The 22,671-nt window shown below is 35.8% G+C and overlaps 1 protein-coding gene across 1 annotated transcript in view; it reads right to left on the bottom strand.

Moving 5' to 3' along the window:
• numa1 (nuclear mitotic apparatus protein 1) overlaps positions 1–22,480 on the bottom strand; it is a 25,215-nt gene extending 2,735 nt beyond the window's left edge. Inside the window, 20 exon segments of the mRNA XM_056474048.1 lie at positions 2,081–2,217; positions 3,078–3,285; positions 3,597–3,882; positions 4,317–4,480; positions 5,338–5,547; positions 5,750–10,446; positions 10,449–10,458; positions 12,286–12,399; positions 12,516–12,656; positions 13,033–13,150; positions 15,069–15,180; positions 15,261–15,397; positions 16,938–17,085; positions 17,912–18,002; positions 18,131–18,199; positions 19,360–19,445; positions 20,323–20,402; positions 20,748–20,833; positions 20,984–21,033; positions 22,396–22,480. Coding sequence (XP_056330023.1) covers positions 2,081–2,217; positions 3,078–3,285; positions 3,597–3,882; positions 4,317–4,480; positions 5,338–5,547; positions 5,750–10,446; positions 10,449–10,458; positions 12,286–12,399; positions 12,516–12,656; positions 13,033–13,150; positions 15,069–15,180; positions 15,261–15,397; positions 16,938–17,085; positions 17,912–18,002; positions 18,131–18,199; positions 19,360–19,445; positions 20,323–20,402; positions 20,748–20,833; positions 20,984–21,025 — 6,936 coding nt within the window. The 5' untranslated portion in view covers positions 21,026–21,033; positions 22,396–22,480.
• Between the last annotated feature and the right edge of the window lie 191 nt (positions 22,481–22,671).

The raw sequence follows: 22,671 nt of genomic DNA, 5'->3' as shown, positions 1-22,671 counted from the left end.
CAGTTGGCAGCATCAACCATTTATATGGAGTAAAACAGCAGATTATAGTGGCGTGCATAAATACACTTATTATGTTTAATATGTTTAGCTTATTTTGATTTTCATGATCAACAGTAAAAATGACAAAGTGTACCTTATCCCAACAAGGAAAACCAGCAACAATCAAAAATGCATGACTATATGCTGTCATGGCTTAGCAAACAAAAATGTTATGATAATGAAAGTCAATGGGGCAAAAACAGCCCCCAACATCACAAAAGGGGAGTCAATTTGCCCAGAGTGTATTGAGTTTTTGAAAATGTTCAAAGCATTTTCCCCAAAATGTGTCAAAATAAAGATTAGTCACTAAAACGGATTCAATTTGCTGAAACACAGAGAAAGTTGTGGACAAATTAAGCCTCAAAAAAGCCCTCAAAGTGAATTAAAACATCTCAAGTACACACATTTTCCTAAATCAGGGTTCATACACATTTTTACTACTAAAATTTAATGACTTTTCCATGACTTAAGTAAATTTTTATGACCTAATGTTTCATGTAATGCCTATGTATACATGGTAAATAATAAGAAAAACAATGCATGTTCAAAGTTATTACAGCATAAAACATGCAACAATCTATTTAGTTTAAATGAATCTTTATATATATATATATATATATATATATGTGTGTATATATATATATATATATATATATATATATATATATATATATATATATATATATATATATATATATATATATATATATATATATATATATATATATGTGTATGTATATATATATGTGTATGTATATATATATATGTGTATGTATATATATATATATATATATGTATATGTATATATATGTATATGTATATATATATGTATATATATATATATATGTATATATATATATATATGTATATATATATATATGTAGATATATAAATATATGTATATATTATATATATATATGTATATATATATATATGTATATATAGATATATGTATATAATATATATGATATATATATATATTATATATATATATAATATATATGTAATATATATATATATATATATATATATATATAATATATATATATATATATATATATGTATATATGTATATGTAAAATTTAATAAGATAACACTCACGCAGTACTACTAATGTGAAATCATGAGTTTGGCCATGGACAAAAGTAAAGACAACAAACTACCCATATTAAGTATACAGATATTGTTAAACTAATTTCCCATGATTTTTCCAAACTTTTGGCGGGTTTTTCAGATTTTCCAAAACTTTTCCAGTCCTGGAAAATTCCATGTCAAAATTCCATCACTTTTACAGGTTTTTCATGACCTTATAAACCCTGTAAAATGTTTCGAAGAATGTTCAAATCAAGAGAAATAACCAATTGTAACTAGTGAGATGGACAACGTGCTCTGTGTTCATGCTAAATGACGTCACACCTTTGATTCTTGTAATTTATTCAATTATTTACGCAGAAGCCCTGCCCCACACATCTACTCCAATCAGGAAAAAAAAATCTAGTTATTCGAGTTATCGATAAGTTAGAGTTATTAAAGTCTTCCCGTAAACTTGTGTTCATACTGCAATATATACAGAAAAAGAAAATATTACCCTAATGGAGCCTTTTCACTGTTATGACGTGTTTAACGTTCATCAGCATCATAAATCCTTGAAAGTTTGTAATATTTAGATTTTTTTTTAAAACCTATGAACATTTACATGTATTTATTACATCATCTTTGCATCAAATTACAAAAATAATTAATTACTGCCTATGCGAGGTGTTTGTAATATGGACAGGACAGAAATTGACGTTGTTCTTTTTTTCTGGCTGTGATTATCAGTCTCACACTATTATTTTCCCTTTTCTGAAAGTCTTGATAACACCATATAGTTTTTCTTTTATTATTTCAGCATAAAGGATTGTGAAAAAGGTGCATTCTCACTGCAATATATAAATTACAGTCAGTTTTTCGCAATATCAAGCAGCCCTAGCTTGATTATAGTCTTACACATACAGAGACAAAAAACTAAAGCTAACTGTTACTAATCTAACATGCTTACCCTGGACTCCAGAGGATAGCTGCTCTTCAGATGAGGCAGACAGGCTTTGTTTCGGGACTGCAGTTCAGCGATGCGCATCCAGTCATCGGCAGCATGCTCCGGTTCATTCTCTGCTCCAATACAAAACGTACTGGTGGCTGCACAACAAAAATACAACATTATTACACATAACTCTGAAACACCTGAATTTGATTGGTCAATCACAACATTTCAAAAGTATGTTATTAACTTTAATAAAACTAATAACACATGGTGAGATCAATGTTTTGGATATAATTGTTTTGTTTGGGGCAAGAAGCTGTGTAATAATCAGGATAATGTACATCTAGCTGGTTGTTATTGCAGAATAAAGCCCATTAGTCTTACACAACAGTTGCTAATAAAGAACAACTGCTAGATCTACATTATCCCTTACATATTAAATGGCTGTCTGGAAAACTCACTTTTGATTCGTCAATTGCAACATTACAAGGTATGTTATTCCAAGATAACTTCCTCTAAATAATGCACGCTCAACAATACGTTCACATCTATATACCTGCATCTTTATTTGGACAGTTGAACGCTGTCTTAGGTTAGTCTATGCTTAATTCAGCCAGTTTCGTTTCTGTCAGCTTTGCATGTTTGACTGTTTGGCACAATCTTGTGTCTGAATAACGCGCAGGTTAGTGTATACTCCATCAGCTGATTTCATTTCAATCAGCATTGCGCTTAATAAAAGAATTTATAAACCAACAGCCCAGAACAATGTTTTGTGACTAATTTTTATGTTTTGTGGCAAGCAGCCATGTATAATGTGGGATAAAGTACATCCAGGACAGTTGTATTTAACCACTTGGCATAAAGCTGCCGATAAACCTGTTGGGCTTTATTCTGCGAGAACAACCTCCTGAATGTACATTATCCCTGACTTATTATACTCTTTTTTTTCTGAGGTATGAAAGTAAAGTTTACAATGCGTGATTACATAAAGGTTTAAAACTTTGCAACACTACACCTCTTGGTGGACCAACGCTGTGCACTGTACTTCTGCGATATCCAGGCAGATTTTGAAGTGTGTCTGCTTTTGATAACGTCGTGGCAGGACCATCCTCTGAGAAGTCAATGGAGATCGGGCGTGATTGGTGGACTGCCAAGTTTGGATGAGAACGGGCCGAGTGCAGGCTAGAAAATGACTCCTCGCCTTCAGAGCTTCCTTGTGCCTTCTACAAAATAATTATAATAACGGAATTAAAAAAAAAAAATTATATATTCATATATATATATATATATATACACATACACACTAGTAACCTAATATGCCATCTGACAGCAATATTAAGCATAACATTTAACAAAATCACTGGAGGATGGAAAATGGCATGTGTCATATAAGGTAAGTAGTATTGTCTCCAAATCTGTGTGTGCATAAATTTATTTATTTAGTTTATGAAAATTATATAATTAATATATATTTTAAATATATTACGAGAAAAAAAAGAGTGTTAAAAAACAAAAAAAGCAATGCATCTTCTACCTTAGCCAAGGTGATGTTGATAACTTGTGTAGTGCGTCTCCGCCGAGCTGAAGCGGTCAATTTCTTTGCAGAGTCAACCACGAGATCACCAATAGAAGTGATGCTGGACTCCAGTTTGCGTTCAAATCCATCATTGTGATCCACTTTTCGTTTGTACCCTTGTTTACCCATAGGCGTGAAATATAGTGTCTCGAGAGACTCAGCCCCCAATGCACGGCGTTTAGCAGCTAAACGCTCAGAACTGCGGACCAGTGGAGTGCTGGACTCACCCGGTACTGTGGCACGACTGCAAATGAATAAATAAACAAACTTTATGGATTGTGAACTAAGCATTCCTTTAGTTGTTTGAGCATATAATTACACAAAGAGAGGAAGCAGCTGAGCATTGAATGTACATACAGAGAGAGTTAGGTTTACTGTCATATCAGCATCAATGCCCATTTCATGGTTTAAATAAAAAAAAGGTTCAAACAGTTTATAAATAAGACTTTTCTATAATACATAGGTTTATAAACTTAAAGAGACAACAACAATAAAAGATATTAAAGTTTGAAGACAATAGAGGCTTGAGAATGCCTGTTGGAAGAAGTTTATTTAGTTAAAAAATTTAGAAATAGTTTGAAAAAAGGTTATGAACGTATGATAGATGTTACAGCATAGTTTGTTGTTAATTCATCCCATTCCACTTGTGCATAAGGTCAGTTGTGTTGGTGTATTTACCTGGTAGTGTTGAGAGAATCATTCAGCTCAAACTCCAGGCTGTCTGCACTGGTGTCTTGCTGCTTCTCTGGGACTCTGAAGTACAGATTTTCTTTGTGTCTCAAATCCTCAGCATCGTCTGTAATCCTTCTCTTCTCTCGCAGTTGCCTGTTAGCAAAATCCACCTGAAACAAGCACACAACCAATGAAATATAAGAAACTTAAGACAAAGGTAAACTAAATAAAATCAAAACTTGTTTTTTGTATCTCATCACATTCATGAAACACTACAGCAGGTCTTATGGATGTTTGAAAAATATATTATTTGCAGTTTATAATGTAGCTACCCTTATAAAGATAAAGATATTATTATAGATGTATATTAGGTACATAAAGATATTGTGCCTAAATAATAATAAATAAAAAAAAAAGAGTTGGGCCTGAAGAAGCTTATATTTACAAGTATTTTGCCTGTTATTGATCTACATCAGGGGTCACCAATCTCGGTCCTGGACGGCCGGTGTCCCTGCAGAGTTTAGCTCCAACTTGCCTTAACACACCTGCCTGGATGTTTCAAGTATACCTAGTAAGACCTTGATTAGCTTGTTCAGGTGTGTTTGATTAGAGTTGGAGCTAAAATCTGTAGGGCACCAGCCCTCCAGGAACAAGTTTGGTGACCCCTGATCTACATCAACACTATACAGGAAACATATTAGCAAAACCTACCCACAATATACAAACACTGAAATGGGCATTTCATTCCCACATAAAATAGATTTGGAAAGACCAATCAAAACAGACTTGGCCAGCTGACCAATCAGAGCAGAGTTGGCTTATTGAAGGAAGAGGTTTACAGGCAAGAGCCAAACCTTATTGAACCTTTTTCAAACAAACATTATTGAAATCACTACAAAATAATTCAATTAGATGCATATTCTGGAAAAATACACTGTTTTCCGACCTTAGATGCATTTAAACCTGTTGTAGGAGAGTCCAACACAAAATTAGGACACTTAAAAATCCAACAATGCAATAAACTTACTTGAGCCTCCAAGGTCTTCACTTTAGCAGCAAGGCTCTTCTCTTTATCATTGGCCTGGTTGAGCTCCATGCGAGCCAGTGTTAGTTCAGTCTCCAGAGCTTTGGCTTCTCTCTTGCTGACCTCTAACGACTGCTCAAGAGTTTTGTTCAGCTCCTGAGCCTCCAGCAGCAGCTGCTTTTTGCCATTGTAGTGATTCATGGCCTTCTCCACCTGAGACATAACCATGACACATTAAGACTTGGAAAAATGATCCTACGATTGGGTCAAATGGTTCTTTAGAAGACAGTTCTACCATGCTCACATGAAAAACAACTGAAACTATACCTGACCAACTGTTCGACCCAATAGTGGAAAAGCAACTAAACATTAGAGTCATGTAATGAGGATTTTAGAAAATGCATGCAACCTATACCTGTGCTTTGTAGTGCTCTACAGCTTCTGTCTTTGCCTTCAGCTGCTCCAAGAGCTCCTGATTCTGCTCCTCCCACTGTTGGGAAGCCTTTTTAAGTGCAAGGATGGAAGCAGTTTGTTCCTCAACATTCAACTCCAGCTCAGCTCGAATCTTCCGAGATGCTTCACACTCTCTCCGAATAGTCTGGTTTAGAGATTTCAGATGGTCCTTTTCTTGCCTCAACATCTCCAAATTCTGCTGATACCCGTTGAGTTGATTTTTGTCAGCATGAAGCTCAACAATTTTCTTCTCCAGATTCTCCTTTGTCTGATGCATCTCAAGGACATCTTTCTCCTTTTGCTTGCATAGTTCCTCCATCTGTTTCAGTTTCTGATCCAAAGTTTGCAGAAGCTGGTCTTTGTCCGAGATGTCAAGACTAGCAATTTCAAGCTGTCCTTGAAGGTTTTCAATTTTCTCTTCAAACACTTTGAGGAGATCATCTTCAGACTGTTTAGCTTTCAAATGCTGATTGTTTATTTCATCTTTAAGAGAACTTATTTGTGCCTCCCTCTCTGAAGCAAGAGTGGAAGCCTCTAGAATTTTAGCCTGAAGATCACCTGCATCCTTCTCAAGTTTCTGAGCCTTTTCTTGAAGTTTCTCTTGTTTGCAAACCTCATTTTGAAGCTCAGACTCCTTCTGAGAAACTGAAGCTGTCAACTCCATCACTTGCTTCTGAAGAGTAGCCAGGTTCTCCTGTAAAATGTTTTGTTTATTCTCTAAAACAGAAAGCTCATGTTTCTTCTGCACTTCTTTTTCCTGGTAATTTTGGATTTCAACTTTAAGAGAGGTTAGTTCATTTAAAAGGTTGTCTTTGTCCTTGCTCACCATATCTAAATTCTGCTGGCATCCTTCCAGTTGTTGTTTCTCAACAACAATTTCACCAATCTTCTTCTCCAAATCCTCCTTTACCTGAAGCATATCAAGAGAGTATTTCTCCTTTTGCTGACACAACAGATCCATCTGTGTAACCTTCTGATCCAAAGTCTGCAGAAGCTGGTCTTTTTCTGAGACGTCACGACTAGCAGTTTCAAGTTGTCCCTGGAGGTTTTCAATCTTCTCCTCCAACACTTTGCGGAGATCATCTTCAGACTGTTTGGCCTTCAAATCCTGATAATTTATTTGTTCTTTCAGAGAAGTTACTTCGTTTGACAGGAGGTCTCTTTCGTTTTTTACCATTTCCAATTTCTGCAGGCAGCCCTCTAGTTGTTGTTTCTCAGCAAAAAGCTCATCAATCTTCTTCTGCAAGTCTTCCTTTGAGTTCTGCAAGTCCAAGACGTCACGACTTGCAGATCCCAGTTGTCCTTGAAGGGTTTCAATCTTCTCCTCCAACACTTTACGGAGATCATTTTCAGACTGTTTGGCTTCCAAATCCTGATAATTTATTTGTTCTTTTAGAGAAGTTACTTCAGTTGACAGGAGGTCCCTTTCATTTTTCACCATTTCCAAATTGTGCAGGCAGCCCTCTATTTGTTGTTTCTCAGAAACAAGCTCATGAATCTTATTCTGCAAGTCTTCCTTTGAGTTCTGCATCTCAAGAACTGCATTCTCCTTTTGCTGGCACAACAGATCCATCTGTGTATACTTTTGATCAAAAGTTTGTAGAAGTTGCTCTTTGTCCGAGACATCACGACTACTAGATTCCAGTTGTCCTTGAAGGGTTTCAATCTTCTCCTCAAAGACTTTGCGAAGATCAGCTTCAGACTGTTTTGCCCTCAAATTCTGATCGTTTATTTGCTCTTTCAGAGAAGTTACTTCAGTTGACAGGAGGTCTTTTTCCTTTTTCATCATTTCCAAATTCTGCAGGCAGCCCTCCAGTTGTTGTTTCTCAGAAACAAGCTCGTCAATCTCCTTCTGCAAGTCTTCCTTTGAGTTCTGGATTTCAAGGACTGCTTTGTCCTTTTGTTGGCACAGCATCTCCATCTGCCTCAGCTTCTGATCCAAAGTCTGCAAAAGACTGTCTTTGTCTGTAGCATCACAACTAGCAGTTTCTATTTCTTTCTGTAAAGTTTTCACTTTTTCCTCCAGGACCCTACGGAGATCATCTTCAGACTCTTTAGCCTTCAAATGACCCATCAACTCCTCCTGAAGAGAATGAGCAACAGCCTCCTTCTCAGAAGCAAGCATGGACACCTCTTGGATTTTAGCTTGAAGTTCACTTACTGTTCTCTCAAGTTCCTCAAGCTTTGCTGCCTCAAGTTCCTGAGTCTTTTCGTGAAGGTTCTCTTGTTGATGAAGCTTGTTTTGAAGCTCTGAATTTTTCTGTGAAGCTGTAGTCCTCTCCTGTGCTAACTGTTTCTCAAGGGCAGCCATGTTCTCCTTTAATGCATTGTGTTCAACTTCCAAAACAGAAATTGTCAGTTGTTTCTGTATTTGAGTATCCTGGTAGCCATGAATCTCCTCTTTTAGAGACGTTACTTCAGTTGATAGCTGATCTCTTTCATTCCTCATAATCTCTAAATGCTGCTGGCACTCCGCAAGCTCAACAATCCTCTTCTCCAGGTCCTCCTTTGCCTGATGCATCTCCATTACATCTTTCTCCTTTTGAAGGACAACCATTTCCATCTCCTTCAGCTTTTGATCTAAAGATCCTAGTTGATGGTCTTTGTCTGCAGCGCCTCGACTGACCGCATCCAATTCTCCTTGTAAGATGCCAACCTTCTCTTGCCACTCCCTGCGGAGATCATCTTCAGATTGGTTGGCACTCAACTTTTGATCCCTCATAACATTTTCAAGAGAAATGACCTGGGCTTCCCTTTGAGAGGCAAGAGTTGACACCTCTAGAATCTTGTCCTCTAGTTCATTCACTTTTTTCTCAAACTCTTCATGCTTGATGGCCTCAAGCTCCAGAACCTTTTCTCTCAGGGTCTCTTGATGGGACAGCTTCTGTTGAAGCAAGAGGAGCTCTGATTCCTTCTGGGAAGTCGAGATCGTTGCCTGCTCTAGTTGATCCTGAAGATTAACCAGTTTTTCCTTTAAAACATTGTGATTAGTCTGTAAAACAGAGAATTCCTGTTGGGAACGGTGGATTTCCTCTTGAAGAGATGATACTTGAGTAGACAGACGGTCTCTTTCGTTCCACAGCATTTCTCGATTTTGCTGAATCTCATCTAGTTGTTGTTTCTGCTCAGCAATATTATTCTCCAGTTGCTCCTTTGCTCGTTGACACGCAATGATTTCTTCCTCCTTTTGTTGGCACAGCAGCTCCATCTGCTTCAGATTTTGATTCAATAACTCCACGTGATGGTCTTTTTCAGAAATGCAATGATTAGCAGTGTCTAGAAGTTCCTGCAGATTTCCAACCTTTTCCTCCATCTTATTGCGTAGATCATCTTCACACTGTTTGGCTTTTGATAGCTGATCTTTCATCTCATCTTGAAGGGAGCTCACACAAGCTTCCTTTTCTGAGACAATAGAGGACACCTCAACAATTTTGGCCTGAAGTTCACTCACGGTCCTCTCAAGCTCCTCACGTTTGATTGTCTCGAGCTCCTTAGTTTGTTCTCTTAGCGTTTCTTGATGGCAAAGCTCCTGTTGAAGCAAAATAAACTCTGATTCCTTCTGTGAAGCTGAAGTTGTCACCTCAGCCAATTGGTTTTGTAGAGAAGTCAGGTTTTCCTTTAACACATTGTGCTGTGCTTCTAAAACAGACAATTCCTGTTGTTTCTGTGCCTCATTTTCACTGTATCTGCAGATCTGCTCTTTCAGAGATGTTACCTCTGCTGATAAAACCAGCATTTGCTCTTGCTTTTCTGATGCAGCAGAAGCAGCACAATGAAGCTCCTGCTGGAGTTTCTCAACGGTTTCCTCATGCTCCTTGCGATTAGATTTGATCATTGCATTTATTTCAACATTTTGCTCCTTAACAAGCTTCAGCTTGTTATCTACAGACTCATACTCGTTCCTCAGATTTCTGATTTCTTCATCTTTAAGAGAAATCTTTTCAGACAGATGCAGAATCTCAGTTTGGAGGCTTTCGATTTTAACCAAAGCCTCACTAACCTTGTTCTCTTCCTCAGTTTTCTCAAATCTGAGTTCATTTACTTCCCCCTGAAGCTCTCCAAGTGCCTTCAGATGATTATTAAGCTCCTGCTGCAACGTGCATGCTTCATTTTTCAGGGAATTGTTTTCTGCTACCACTTTTTGTTGCTCTTCCAGCTTCTTCTCATATTCCTGAACAGTAGCATTGGCAGTTTGTAAATCACTAATGAGGGAATTAAGTGCATCCTGTTGAGAAGCTCTCTCCACTTCCAGCCCCTGGATCTCAGCATGCAGAGAATGAACCATCTTATCTAAAGATGCTACCTTACCCTCCAGCTCCTCTCTCTGCTGGCGAAGATCTGCAGAAATTTTGATCTCTGCTGTCAGCTGCACTTCAACCTGTTGCAGACGTGAAACGTCCCTCTCCAGAGCTGATATCTGAGCAGTGAGCATCTCTTTCTGAGTTTTGAATGCCTCTTGAATTGTTTCTCTTTCCAAACGGATGCTGTTGATGGACTTTTCCAGATCGAAAACCACCATCTGGAGTCTTGCGGTTTCTTTTTCAAAAGAGCATCTCTCCTCAGCCAACAAGGCCTCAACTTCTGCCTTTTTCTTCTCGAGATGGGAAATGGTTTCCTGAAGCTGAGCGAGTTGAAGAGTAAGAATGGCCAACTCTTGTTGAGCTTTTCCCACTGAGAAATCAATCAAGAGATAAAAACTGGTCAGTTCAGCTCAATATGAAGTGCAATTACATTTCTCAATTAGTTCACCCAAAATTCTGTACATTTTCTCTAGAGGTGTGAACCTATACTGGTCTCACGGTTCGGTTATGATTATCATGCCATCGATTTGGTTTAATTTGATATTTCGGTGCATCGACGATGCTTTCCATACACAGTGTTATATTTTGGGGGGTGGCTAAAACAAGCTGTCTGTATAAACACACACACACAAACACTCTTTACTTGCTCCAAACCTGTTTGAGTTTGAACACAAAAGAAGTTATACGGAAGAAATGAGTAAACCTGTAACTGCTGGCTTGCGTAGCATTTGATTTTTTACTGGAAGTCAGTCATTTTCTTTTGTGATCAAGAGAGGAAAATTCAAAGGTTTTGGAACCACTTTAGGGAGAGTTATGCCAACTTCAGACTGCTTGATTTTAGTCCCGATTTTGACTTACCGTCAGGTTGAGAAATCGCAGACAAATGTCTGAAATCACAGGCAAATTAGGTGCTCAATCACACGAGTGACTATCACACAGTGTGAACTATCAAAGACACAATCTAAGAGAATCTCCGATGAGTCGCAGATGCCCGTGAGATATTTGGCATGCTAAATATCTGGAGCTGTCGGCGATTCAAATCATGCCATGTGAAATGAGTTTTGACTGAAAATAACATCAGTGATCATCTACAGCCAATGAGAGAGCGGCATTCACTAGTGTGCCTGTCCTGCAGGCCAGCGGGAAGTTGGGGTAGAAGTTAAAAGCACTCATTTTAAGTTTATCTGGACCAAAGAAACGGAGGGAAAACTAGTGTAAATTTGGAAGGAGCACAAGTGTCTGTTTGACGTGTCATGTGAGCAAAATCACAACCAGGTCAAAAAAGAAAAAGGCTGAGGAGAAATTGCTAATTCCCTTCAAACCCAGGTGAGAAAATATGTGTATTTTCTACCCCATAGAAGGCTTCTTTCTCGTTATGTAGTTAATAACAAAAGAGAAACTACGTGTTTTAGGTTGTGAGATGTAGTTTGGACAAAGTTGTCGCCGATTCTTCCTATTGTAATGTCATGCAATGTGAAACCCCCTGTCGCCGATCTATCTTGCAGTGTAAACAAAGCAGCGACATAATGCTAGCCCAGATAGTCATGCAGTGTGAAAACATCTGTGACACGATTACTTTGGAAATCATGCAGTCTGAACTCAGCATAAACGGTGAGTACATTTAAATTTTGGGGTGAATTATCCCTTTAACACATGGTGTGAGATTAATACTTCAGAGTTTCAGTGTTATAATCTTGGCAATAAACAAATGAAAAAGTTTATGAAGCCTTTACTTTAGTCTCTGATAAAGATGGGAATAATGAATGTGAATGAAAATCATAATCACAGTTAAAATTTTACTGTTAACAAAAACAAACATTAAAAAAAAACAACACTGTAAATATGTATTAATGTTGAAGATGACATTACAAATAATAAAATTCACAAATAAAAGTGAATTTAAGTTTAATTGTGTATTTTTGGTAACAACAAACTAAAATAAACAATGAATTTTCAAGAGATCAGAAAAATCAAGAGGGTTTTTAACATTTTACTTTTGCTAGATATTGATGAGTTTTAATGAATTATTTTAATTATTATTTTAATAAACGTTTCCACTCTGATCAAATAAACTCTAATGTTCACCAAATAAAATAAAATGCCATTTTAGTAATAGTAAAATAGACTACAGATAATATGGATTTCCTAAAAAAATGAATAAAAAGAGTGTACAAATGATAACAGCAGAGCATCTCACCTCCATGATGGGCCCCAGCACCTCTCCTCTCTCCTGAGACTGAGCTTTCTTCAGTTCATCCTCCAGAACGGAGATCTTCCCCTGCAGTATCAGCACCTGCTCACTCAGACACTCCTGCACAAGAGAACAGTACCAGCAAAACTGATCAAACACCAGAGCACAAAGCAAACAGAACATGATTCAGACAATAAATACAGCAAGTACTTCTGAATAAAACAGAAATGATCTACCTTGTGTGTGACGGCCTCGTTCAGCTCCTTCTCCAGCAACTCTTTTCTGTTTCTCCACTCCGTCTGTGCAGATTCATGAGCCACTGTGAGTTTGGAGACTTCCTCCTCTGCTCTCGCCAGCTGAGAGAAAACATTACGAACCTGATGGGGACAAAGACTCCAATTAAATTAAAACAATTGAACAATTAATTAACAATTAAACACTAAACAATTAAATAAATAAATGAAAGAATGAAATAAAAAGCAAACATTTAAAAAAAAAAAAAAATATATATATATATATATATATATATATATATATATATATATATATATATATATATATATATATATATATATATATATATATATATATATATATATATAAAACATTAAATAATGAAATAATATATATATGAATAAATTAATAAACAATTAAAGAAAGAAAGAAAGAATTAAATAATGAAATAAGAAAAGAGAAAATCTAATCTAGTCAGAATTTTAACCAGGATATCAAAACAAGAAACAGCTTGTTGACCTGAGCACTGAGAGTCCCGTTCTCTTCTGTCAGCTCATCAATCTTTTTCTCTTTTTGAGAATTGTCTGTTTTCAAGTCTTGACACTGCTTTAAAACCTCATGAACTCTGTGGAGAAGACTGGGAAATAAAAGAAAACTCATCGTTTTATTCAAACAATTAAGGAAAATCTAAACATTCAGGTCTCAGAGACATAATTAAAGTCCATGAGGAATCATTCATTCATTCATTCATTTTCCTTTGCCTTAGTCCCTTTTTTATCAGGGGTCACCACAGCGGAATGAACTGCCAACTATTCCAGCATATGTTTTACACAGCGGATACCCTTCCAGCCGCAACCCAGTACTGGGAAACACCCATACATCTCACTTTCACACACACTTGTACACTACGGCCAATTTAGTTTATTCAATTCACCTATAGCGCATGAGTTTGGACTGTGGGGGAAACCAGAGCACCCGGAGGAAACACAGGGAGAACATGCAAACTCCACACAGAAATGCCAGCTGGTCCAGCTGGTACTCGAACCAGCGCCGTTCTTGTTGTGAGGCAACAATGCTAACCACTGAGCCACCATGCCACCCCCATGAGAAATCAAAATGTACAATGTTTATTTGGCTAGTTGTTATTCTTTGGTACATAGTTATTCTATAGGTGAAGGTGAACAATTAATCTGTGCAAGATAATCCACTGAAATAAAGCTTGTTTTGGGAATCTTCAAATCAAAGTCTTAGCATATGCTTTTGGAGTGGCAGTCCTTCTCTGTTGACGTCATTTTAACTGAATAAGCCACAATATTTCCATGAAAGAAATTCCATGAACCATGGGTTGCCATTATTAAAATTCTCTATTTTCTGTTAAACACAAAAGGAGATATTTTGAAGAATGTTGGAAACCAGAAGATACTGACTTCCACAGGAAAAAATACTATGAATTAGGGGTGGGCGGTACACCGGTGTCATAGTCATCACCGGTGTGACATTGCGCCACGACATGGATTTTCTAATACCGTCAATACTGTAATAAATCAATTATGCACCTTGAACGGCTGCATTTACATCAATAATAGCTAATTCTAAATAAGGCATTCAATTTTCTTCAAACGTTCAGTTGTGGTCTGAATACATGTCCTTATACTACAGGGCTCGAAATTGCAACCATTTTGGTCGCATGAGCGCCCGAAATTTAATCTATGCGCCCTCATAATATATTTGGGAGCATTTGTGTGTCTGAATATAATGGTTGTAGTGCAATCTGATTTGATTTTCTCTAAAAACTTGCTGAATCGCTCTACCCTGCTGCTGTATTGGTTCATATTAGCTGTCAGTCACTCAACGCCTCCCGCTGTCAGATAACAGGGAGCTTTTGTTACTGCAGGAAATGCAAACGGCTGAAGAGTGAAAAGTGCACAGGTTTGCAAACCTCACCTAAAGTTATAATAATAATAATGGCGCAGATGACAGCGATCATGACATGAGGTAAATGTTGATCCGCCAGCTGAGATCAATCGAGTGTTTTCGGAGAAGGTGCCCGAATCTCGATGCGTTGCGTTCACCGCGTGTTCAGCTCAAATGTCCGCTAAATATAAAATCTAACACTGTACACATCATCGCCAAAGAAACTCGCCTTTACTAAGTTTACACTGAAACTACGGCTCATAACAAAGAGCGGTATTGCGCTGGTGGTCATCGCGAGAATCCTGCTCTGTCTGCTCATAAATTGGTGCGGCTGACTCGCCTGCTTTATTCCAGAAACACAGAGAAATGAAGATCAGCTCATAACGAGACTGAGCATTTACAATGACCCAAACCAAAAAAGAGTGATAGAAGTGAGACTTTCTTTTGTCCGTTCTTCCTTGAGATGTATATTATTTTGCTATTGAAAGTAAAACCATGATATTATACCGTCACCGTTCAAAAGATGAAAAATACCGTGATATTAATTTTAGGTCATATCGCCCACCACTACTATGAATATCAAATAGGTTTTGACTAGTTAAGAGTGAGTAAATTTTCTCTTTAAGCTCGTTTCTCTTCACCTCTCGTTCTTCTCCTGGAGCTCCAGCAGTGCAGCTTTATGGTCTTTCTCCAGCTCTCCTTGTTCCCGCAGCATTCGCTCCACCCGGTGCTGTAACTGAGAGATCAGACCCTCTGTGTGCAAATCAGAGACAAGTTCAACTTCATAGCAAAGCACCGGTTTACTTAATTCCCACAAAGCAGTATCTATATACCTTTCTCTGAGATGATGCTGATGTGATCGGCCAGCTCTTTCTCCAGCTCATCTCTCACGTCTCCTTCATGCGCCAGTTCTTTCCGGAGTTTCTTCAACTGGAAATGCGGCGTGCTCATCAAATCCTGCATCGGAGAGCTGGAGAGAGCATTTCAGTAAACAACCATAGTCATCTCTAGAGTATTAAAACAATCAATCAATCTTTGATGAAAGTACATAATTGATTTATAAAGGAGGGGTTTTTTTAAGTAATTTTTTTTTACAATATAGAACAATTATTTAACAGAAAAAAACATGTTAACATATATCATTGCATACATACACATATATCAATATGCACATACATAATTACCTAAATAGACCACTTAAACTAGCATGTAAAACGCAAAGTAAATAGCCAAATAGACGGCAATATCTCTTCCAATTACAATTCACTTAAATGCAAATGAGATTATGCTCCATTCAAAAGAGGGCGGAGCTACAAATGCCTGTGTGTCAGCATAGTGGAAGATTCAAAAATAGGGCTAACATCCTTTGCTAATGAGGGACAGATCATCACTAACGGGCAGGACTTTCATCCTCTGATGACACTTACAAGAAGAGAATGCCAATCAAAGTGTTTTAGCAGACTGTTTTTATCAAGTGTGATTATAAAGAATAGAATTAAAACATTTTTATCATTTGAAGCTGGTTATATTCGCAGAGTATTGCCACTCAATTGTGTTTAAATCCCTTGTAAAAGTGATTTTTGCATAAGTTCTCTTTAAGCCATTTTAAAATGTTAACATGTATTTTGGTATTTTTTTCTACTGAAAAACTAAGTATTTTGATGTTTACCAATTAATTTAAATTTGTTTAAATTGTTAATGTTTAGAGGCAATACATTTGTGGTCTACAATGCTATGGCGAATGTGCTTGACTAAGCCAGGACGAGGCCATAGTTCAATTTGGACATTTATTAGCATTTATAAATGTGCCTAAAAAAATAATCACTACTGGTGTCCATCTTAAGACAAAACAAAGGCATTAATATACTTTAAGAACAGTTATTGCAAGTTTCTTTTAGTTAAAACAGATCAGACTTGTGTGTTAGTCTGTGACTATGCTTAAAGCTTTCCCTATTATGCAAAAATCTCTTTTATACAGGGTTATAACACAGTTGTGTGGCATCAGTGTATGAATATAACCAGCTTCTATTAGTAAAAATTAATTAATTGTATTTTTTATAATCACACTTGATAAAAACAGTCTGCAGAAACATTTTGATTGACATTCTCCCTTTGTTCGTGTCATCAGAGGGGGAAAGCCCCGCCCATTAGTGACCATCTCTCCCTCATTAGCATAGTATGTTAGTCTTGTTTTTGAATCTGCCACTATGCTGACACTCAGGCATCTCATTTGAATTTAAAGTGACAGTCACCAAAATGAAACAATTAGTTTTAAAGCCTAAAAGGGTGAGTTTCAAAGAGTTATAAGACATTATTTGTGAGGTATTTTGAGCTGAAAATTCTCATACACACTAAGGGCATCAGACTTATTTTACATCTTGTAAAAAGAGGTACACTGAAAATAGTGTTGCATGCAAAACTGTTGCAAACTATTTATTTGTGTTGAATTTAAACAAATTGAGCAATGATCAACTTAATTTGTTTAAATTCAGCAAAAAGAGCACACTGACCTGTCTGAGCTGGAAGCCACAGTGCAAAGCTCTTGAAACTGAACTCTGGGAGGACGCTGGAAACGACCAAACATCGGAGACTCCTCATCGATGTAGAATGGAGAACTGCAGCTGCTCCCACTACTGGAGTTCGCAAGATTTATAACAGCTATAGGCCATTGAGAGAGGAGATTCACAGATGAGCATATTTAAATGAGCACAGATTTAGACATAGTAGGTCACAATAAATTTAGAACTCTCCTAATTGTGGGGAGTTGACATCCCATTCAAAACCTATTTTAACACATTTTAATCTGTTTTTAATAATTTTTTCTTATATTTGTTACTTGAATTATTGTTTATGTAAAGCACTTTGAATTACCATTGTGTATAAAATTGTGTATGAAATGAACTTGCCTTGCCTAACAATTGGTCTAACGTCAGAAAATGTGGTAATTTGTGGTAAAATTAGGTAATTCTCTAAATATGTGCTTAATATATTATAATCATTTTGCAGTGATTTTGATATGATTCATTTGGATCAGTTCTGGGTCCTCTTCTATAAGTCAACTCTGCTGTGAATGGACAGTTGGCCACGTCTGTTTTGATTGGTCTTTCTCTTCAGTAATTGTTTAAGGTGATTCAGAGCCAACTTTTTCTTTTAAGAGACTATATATTTATTTATCATGCACTTTTTTGATTTAGAATTTTGCAAATTGTTTTAATTTAAGTACAGCTAAGTTACAAACTGCAAATAAGGTATTTATCAAAAACCCATACTTTATGTGCCCTTTAATCATTCACTTTTGAGAATGGTTAACTATGTGTATGTAAATGCTTACATACATACATACATACATACATACATACATGCATGCATACATACATACATACAGTATAGTTATATATAGTTATATAGTCATAGATAGCTATATAGTTAGTCAACAATGCTGAATAATAAAAATATAGAAGCATGCAAAAACTTGACTACTTACAGTCTTGGTCTAGAAATTGATCAAGGCCTTCGTCTAAACACAAACCACTGGCCTCATCTTTTACAAAACGAAACATGACAGTGATGTTCGACTGAAACAGATGAAGAGAGAAACATTAGAACCTTAAATTAAAGACTAACCATATTAAAATCCACTATTTGTTACAGCTGCTCTAGATAAAGAGTGACAAAGTATAGTCAATAAATAGTAAAGACTCACCTCTGTTCTTGAATTCAGGGCCACAGTTTTAGCCTTTTTAAAACTGCAATAGCAAAGAAGAAGAGCCACCTGCGCACATACATTAAACAACCAAATAAATAAATAATATTTGACTTGCAAATCATTTAAATCCATTTATTTAGTTACATGAATTACTTATTATTAATAAACAAAACAGTCAAATAATAATTACAAAATATAATAATGTCTGTTATTCATACAAACCTTCATAAACTTCAATGCTACTTTGTTTGTTAATTTACATTTAATGAGAGATTAAATTGAAGAATTGTACAGAAAAGAGTTGCCTAAAGATTTTAAAATAACATTGGGTTAAAAGTGGCACAAGAATGATCTAATTGTCATGCAAAAAATGTATGATTATGATGTTATTCAAAGCAATGGTTTGAAAAATTATATGTACACACTACCGTTGCACAATATATTGTTTCAGCATTGATATCACAATGTGATCATTCACAATAGTCACAATGTTGAATCTGGGTTATAATTTACCATTTGTGTGTGTTTTTGACGCACGTGACAGCATGAGGATTTTAAAAGCATTCAGGCCTAATAAACTGTATCATTTGTAACTTTAATAATGATTAATTTTATTGAATTATTAATGAAAATTAAGATTTTGCTGTATTTTACAGGTCATTATTCAACTGCTATACATGAATGGTGCTAGACTTCTCAGAAAACAATAAACTACTGTTTATTTAATTTGGATCTTTTTTCTTTATTGTATTTATCTGTGATTGTAGATTGTTTGTTATATTAAACCCTACAGAATCATCCTAATCTATCTAAACTTATAAATTATTTTCAAATAGAGTTATTCAAGTCATCTGGTCAAGTTGTATTCATATCGCAGAATAACAAAATGTTGCAATGTTGTATTTTTCCAATATCGTTTATCCCTAACAGACACCAAACTACACTATTAGGATCTTTCATATCCTAACATTTAAAGTTATACATTCTTACAAATAAAGTCTCAAAATAACACCTCAATTTATAATATTTAGAAAAAAAAAACTTATAAATCATATTTGTGTTGTCTACTTATTTTATTAATTTTCTTAATTAGTATTATTTAATGCATTCCGTTTACTATGCAAGTATATATAAATAATTGCAATATATATATAATTTATTATATCTATACATTTAATCTACTTAGTTTGAACTTAAAATCTCTCACTTAGAGCACAAATACAAACCTTGGCAAGTTGAAGCTCCAGGTCAATTCCGTCATTTATTTTGCCCAAAATGAGGAAACGTTGTCTATCAGTCAGGTGAAAGTCATCTGTACCGAAGGAAAGCAATAAAAATGCACATAAAAAGTTGCATAAAGGTGCTTTTGCACATGATGCAAAAGTTAGAGCACATACAGTGGAAGTCACATGCGTTGCTCAGGTGTGAGTTTCTCACAGACTTCAACAGTGTGAAAATCTTGATGGTTATGTTGGTCTCGTCTATCAAATCTGATTTTTAGTTGTGATTTCTATTGGATTCGAGTCAGGTGATTGGCTGGGTCATTCTACAGCTTGATTTTCTTTCTCTGAAAGCATTTGAGGGTTTCCTTGGCTGTGTTTTGGATCATTGTCTTGCTGAAATATCCACCCTGGTTTCACCTTCATCCTCCTGCTAATGTAGATGTTGGACTGAAGCAGCTGATATTCATTTACACTGAGGAAGAGCAGAGGGTTGCTGAAGAACTACTGAAAGATTACAGCTCCTGTCTGGCTTTCACTGGCTTTCTACACCCCCCTTTTTTTCATGTATTCAATACTTTTCCCCCCGTGTCATATTTTATTACGCATAACTTAATTTGTAAACTAATTAGATTTGTTTTCTTTGCATGTATGGATTTCTTTAGTTGTTATCAACATTTTGTTAAAATATCAAGTCAACAGCACCTTTAGAAATCTGTTTTTAGAGAAAAATTGTAACATGTTCAACGCTTATTTCCCCACTGTACATGGTCATGACAGGTGTTACAAATAAACATACTGCTAACTAGAAGCATTTCTCGAGATAACTATATGCTACAAATGTTTCATACTACAGTATTTATTGTTAACTTCATAAACAGTCCAGCATAATTGTCTACATCACTGCCATAAAGACAAAGATACACCATATGAAAGTGTAAAAAAAAAAAAAAAAGATTTGAAACTCACCATGCAAAACATCGAAGATGATTTCCAGTTTGTTGTATAAGGACAAAGTCTTATAAGCCTCAATGTCCTCCCTCCCCTTTCTACAGAAATAGATGATATAAAAAAAATCTATAGTAAATTAAGTAGCTAGTTTCCAAAGCATGTTCATTTTGAAGGTCTAAGCTCACCCAACAATTAAAATTTCTACACAAAACTAAATATTCTGAAGAATGTTGGAAAGATCACACATTGACATTCACAGTTGGAATTAAAAAAAATACTATGGGAGTCAATGGCGGTTTTCTTCAACATTTTTCAGTATATCTTCCTTTGTTTTCAAAGGAAGAAACTTAAACATGTTCAGAACAAGTTGAGGCTGAGTAAACAATGACAGAGTTTTACATTTTGGGAGAAATATCTCTTTAACCACTTAAGAATCAACTTACAGTTTGAAGCAGATCTGCAGGAGTCGAAAGCCGTCTCTCATATGAACAAACTCCCAGATTTGATTCTCTGGAAACAAGCTGTTCATCTGTCAAAAGAGCAACCGTAAATTTAAACAGGTTATAAAACATTATACAACATTTAAACTATAAAATGGACATCACATCATTAAAAACTGAAATTAAAATAACAAATGACCCAGTTCTTTGGGTTAAAAACAAAACTAAGACAATCTTACCCATGTCAAAAGCGGTCCCACCTTGTTCTTATTAAACTTCATGGCGGTCTCTAAAAAACACACACTTATAAATTATCATGAAGCATATGTAAGAGAAAGGAAACAAATTATGACTTGTTATTTAGTGAGCCATACTGTTAGAATTAAAGCAGGAATTCATTAGCCTAAAACAGATTATCAAGTGTTATGTTTACACTTAGATTACTCAATTGAGCCTCTGTCTGGGCTTTTACTGCCTTTCTACACCTCCCTTTTTTCATGTGTTCCACACTTTTTTCCTGTGTCATTTCATATAATTACACATAACTTCATTTGTAATCTAATTCGATTCGTTTTCTTTGCTTGTTATCAACATCTGACGAAATTGTCAAGTCAATGGCACCTTTAGAAATATGCTTTCTGAGAAAAATGGTGACATGTTCGATACTTCCCCCACTGTAGTCTAGTCATGACAGGCGTTACAAAAAATACTGCTAACTAGAAGCGTTATCAAGTGTTATGTTTAAAATTAGATTGTAATTTATACTTTTGGACAACTGGATAACATATTTTAATAGGTCAAGTTGGTTTTATATTCACACATGCATTCATTTTTGAAAAGTGACACGTTAACTATATCGTTTACCGCTACTTTAAAGTTTTATAGATGTAACAGTGGTTTTGTATACACAAATTCAGACTTTCTCCTTGATAATATAATTTAGGAAAAGTATTGTTTGCTAATCCTAAATAATGAAATCATATTAGTAGCCAATGACTATCAAAGTACAGCATTGTTTCCAGTGTATTAAATAGTGCCAATGTTGTCATGATGCCATTCCTAGATATTATTTCAGACCGAATACCATGGTAAACAATATAAGGAGTGTGTCACCGAACGAATATGCGAATATAAAACCAACTTTAACTCTATTGAATTTTCGGTGATATCGCAAGCAAGTTCAAAACAACATTAGCACTATTTAGTCAATTGACTGTGAACAATTTTGTACTTTGATAGTCATTGGCTGATAACATGATGTCCCTGTTTATATTAAGGAGAACGTGCTAATATAAAACCAACTCAACCACAATCATATATTGTAGCAACTAAAGTACATTCATTACTAAAGAAAACGTTGTAGTAACGTTATGTTGGGTGACGTTTGATTATTTTAACAAGAAACGCTGAAGTATCCTTATTATAAACATGCCAATGTGTTATACAGCGTGTTTAAATACAAATAATATCACAAATAGAGTGTAAATACGGTCAACCGGTTTTGCTTTGTTTGTTTACTCCGCAACGCTTTGCCCGCTAACTCAGAGTTTCTACGGTTCAAAACAACGCATCAGAAATGATGACCTCGCGACAGACGCCATATAAAAATCAATTAAAGCAAAATATATCAATATAAATCAAATGTTTTTACCGTAATTTTAAGGTGACATCGACCACTCGCTGAAACTTTTTCAAATTCAAACTCACATTGTATCTGAACAGCTATTGGTCTTCCCAGGGTGACGCTAAGCTCCGTCCTCATTGGCTATCTCGAATAACAGTAGCCAATGGAAGCACAGCTTCTTCGGCAAGGCTCTAGTAGGAAGTCCTTCAAAAATCTCATTTTAATTACTGATATAAAACACTTATATTCACACACTCCACTTAGATTTATAAAATTTATGTCGATATAGATCCGCAGCCACGT

This window comes from Danio aesculapii, chromosome 15 (genome assembly GCF_903798145.1).
Source record: "Danio aesculapii chromosome 15, fDanAes4.1, whole genome shotgun sequence".
Lineage (NCBI taxonomy): Eukaryota > Metazoa > Chordata > Actinopteri > Cypriniformes > Danionidae > Danio > Danio aesculapii.
This window is presented reverse-complemented; position numbering and strand designations above follow the sequence as displayed.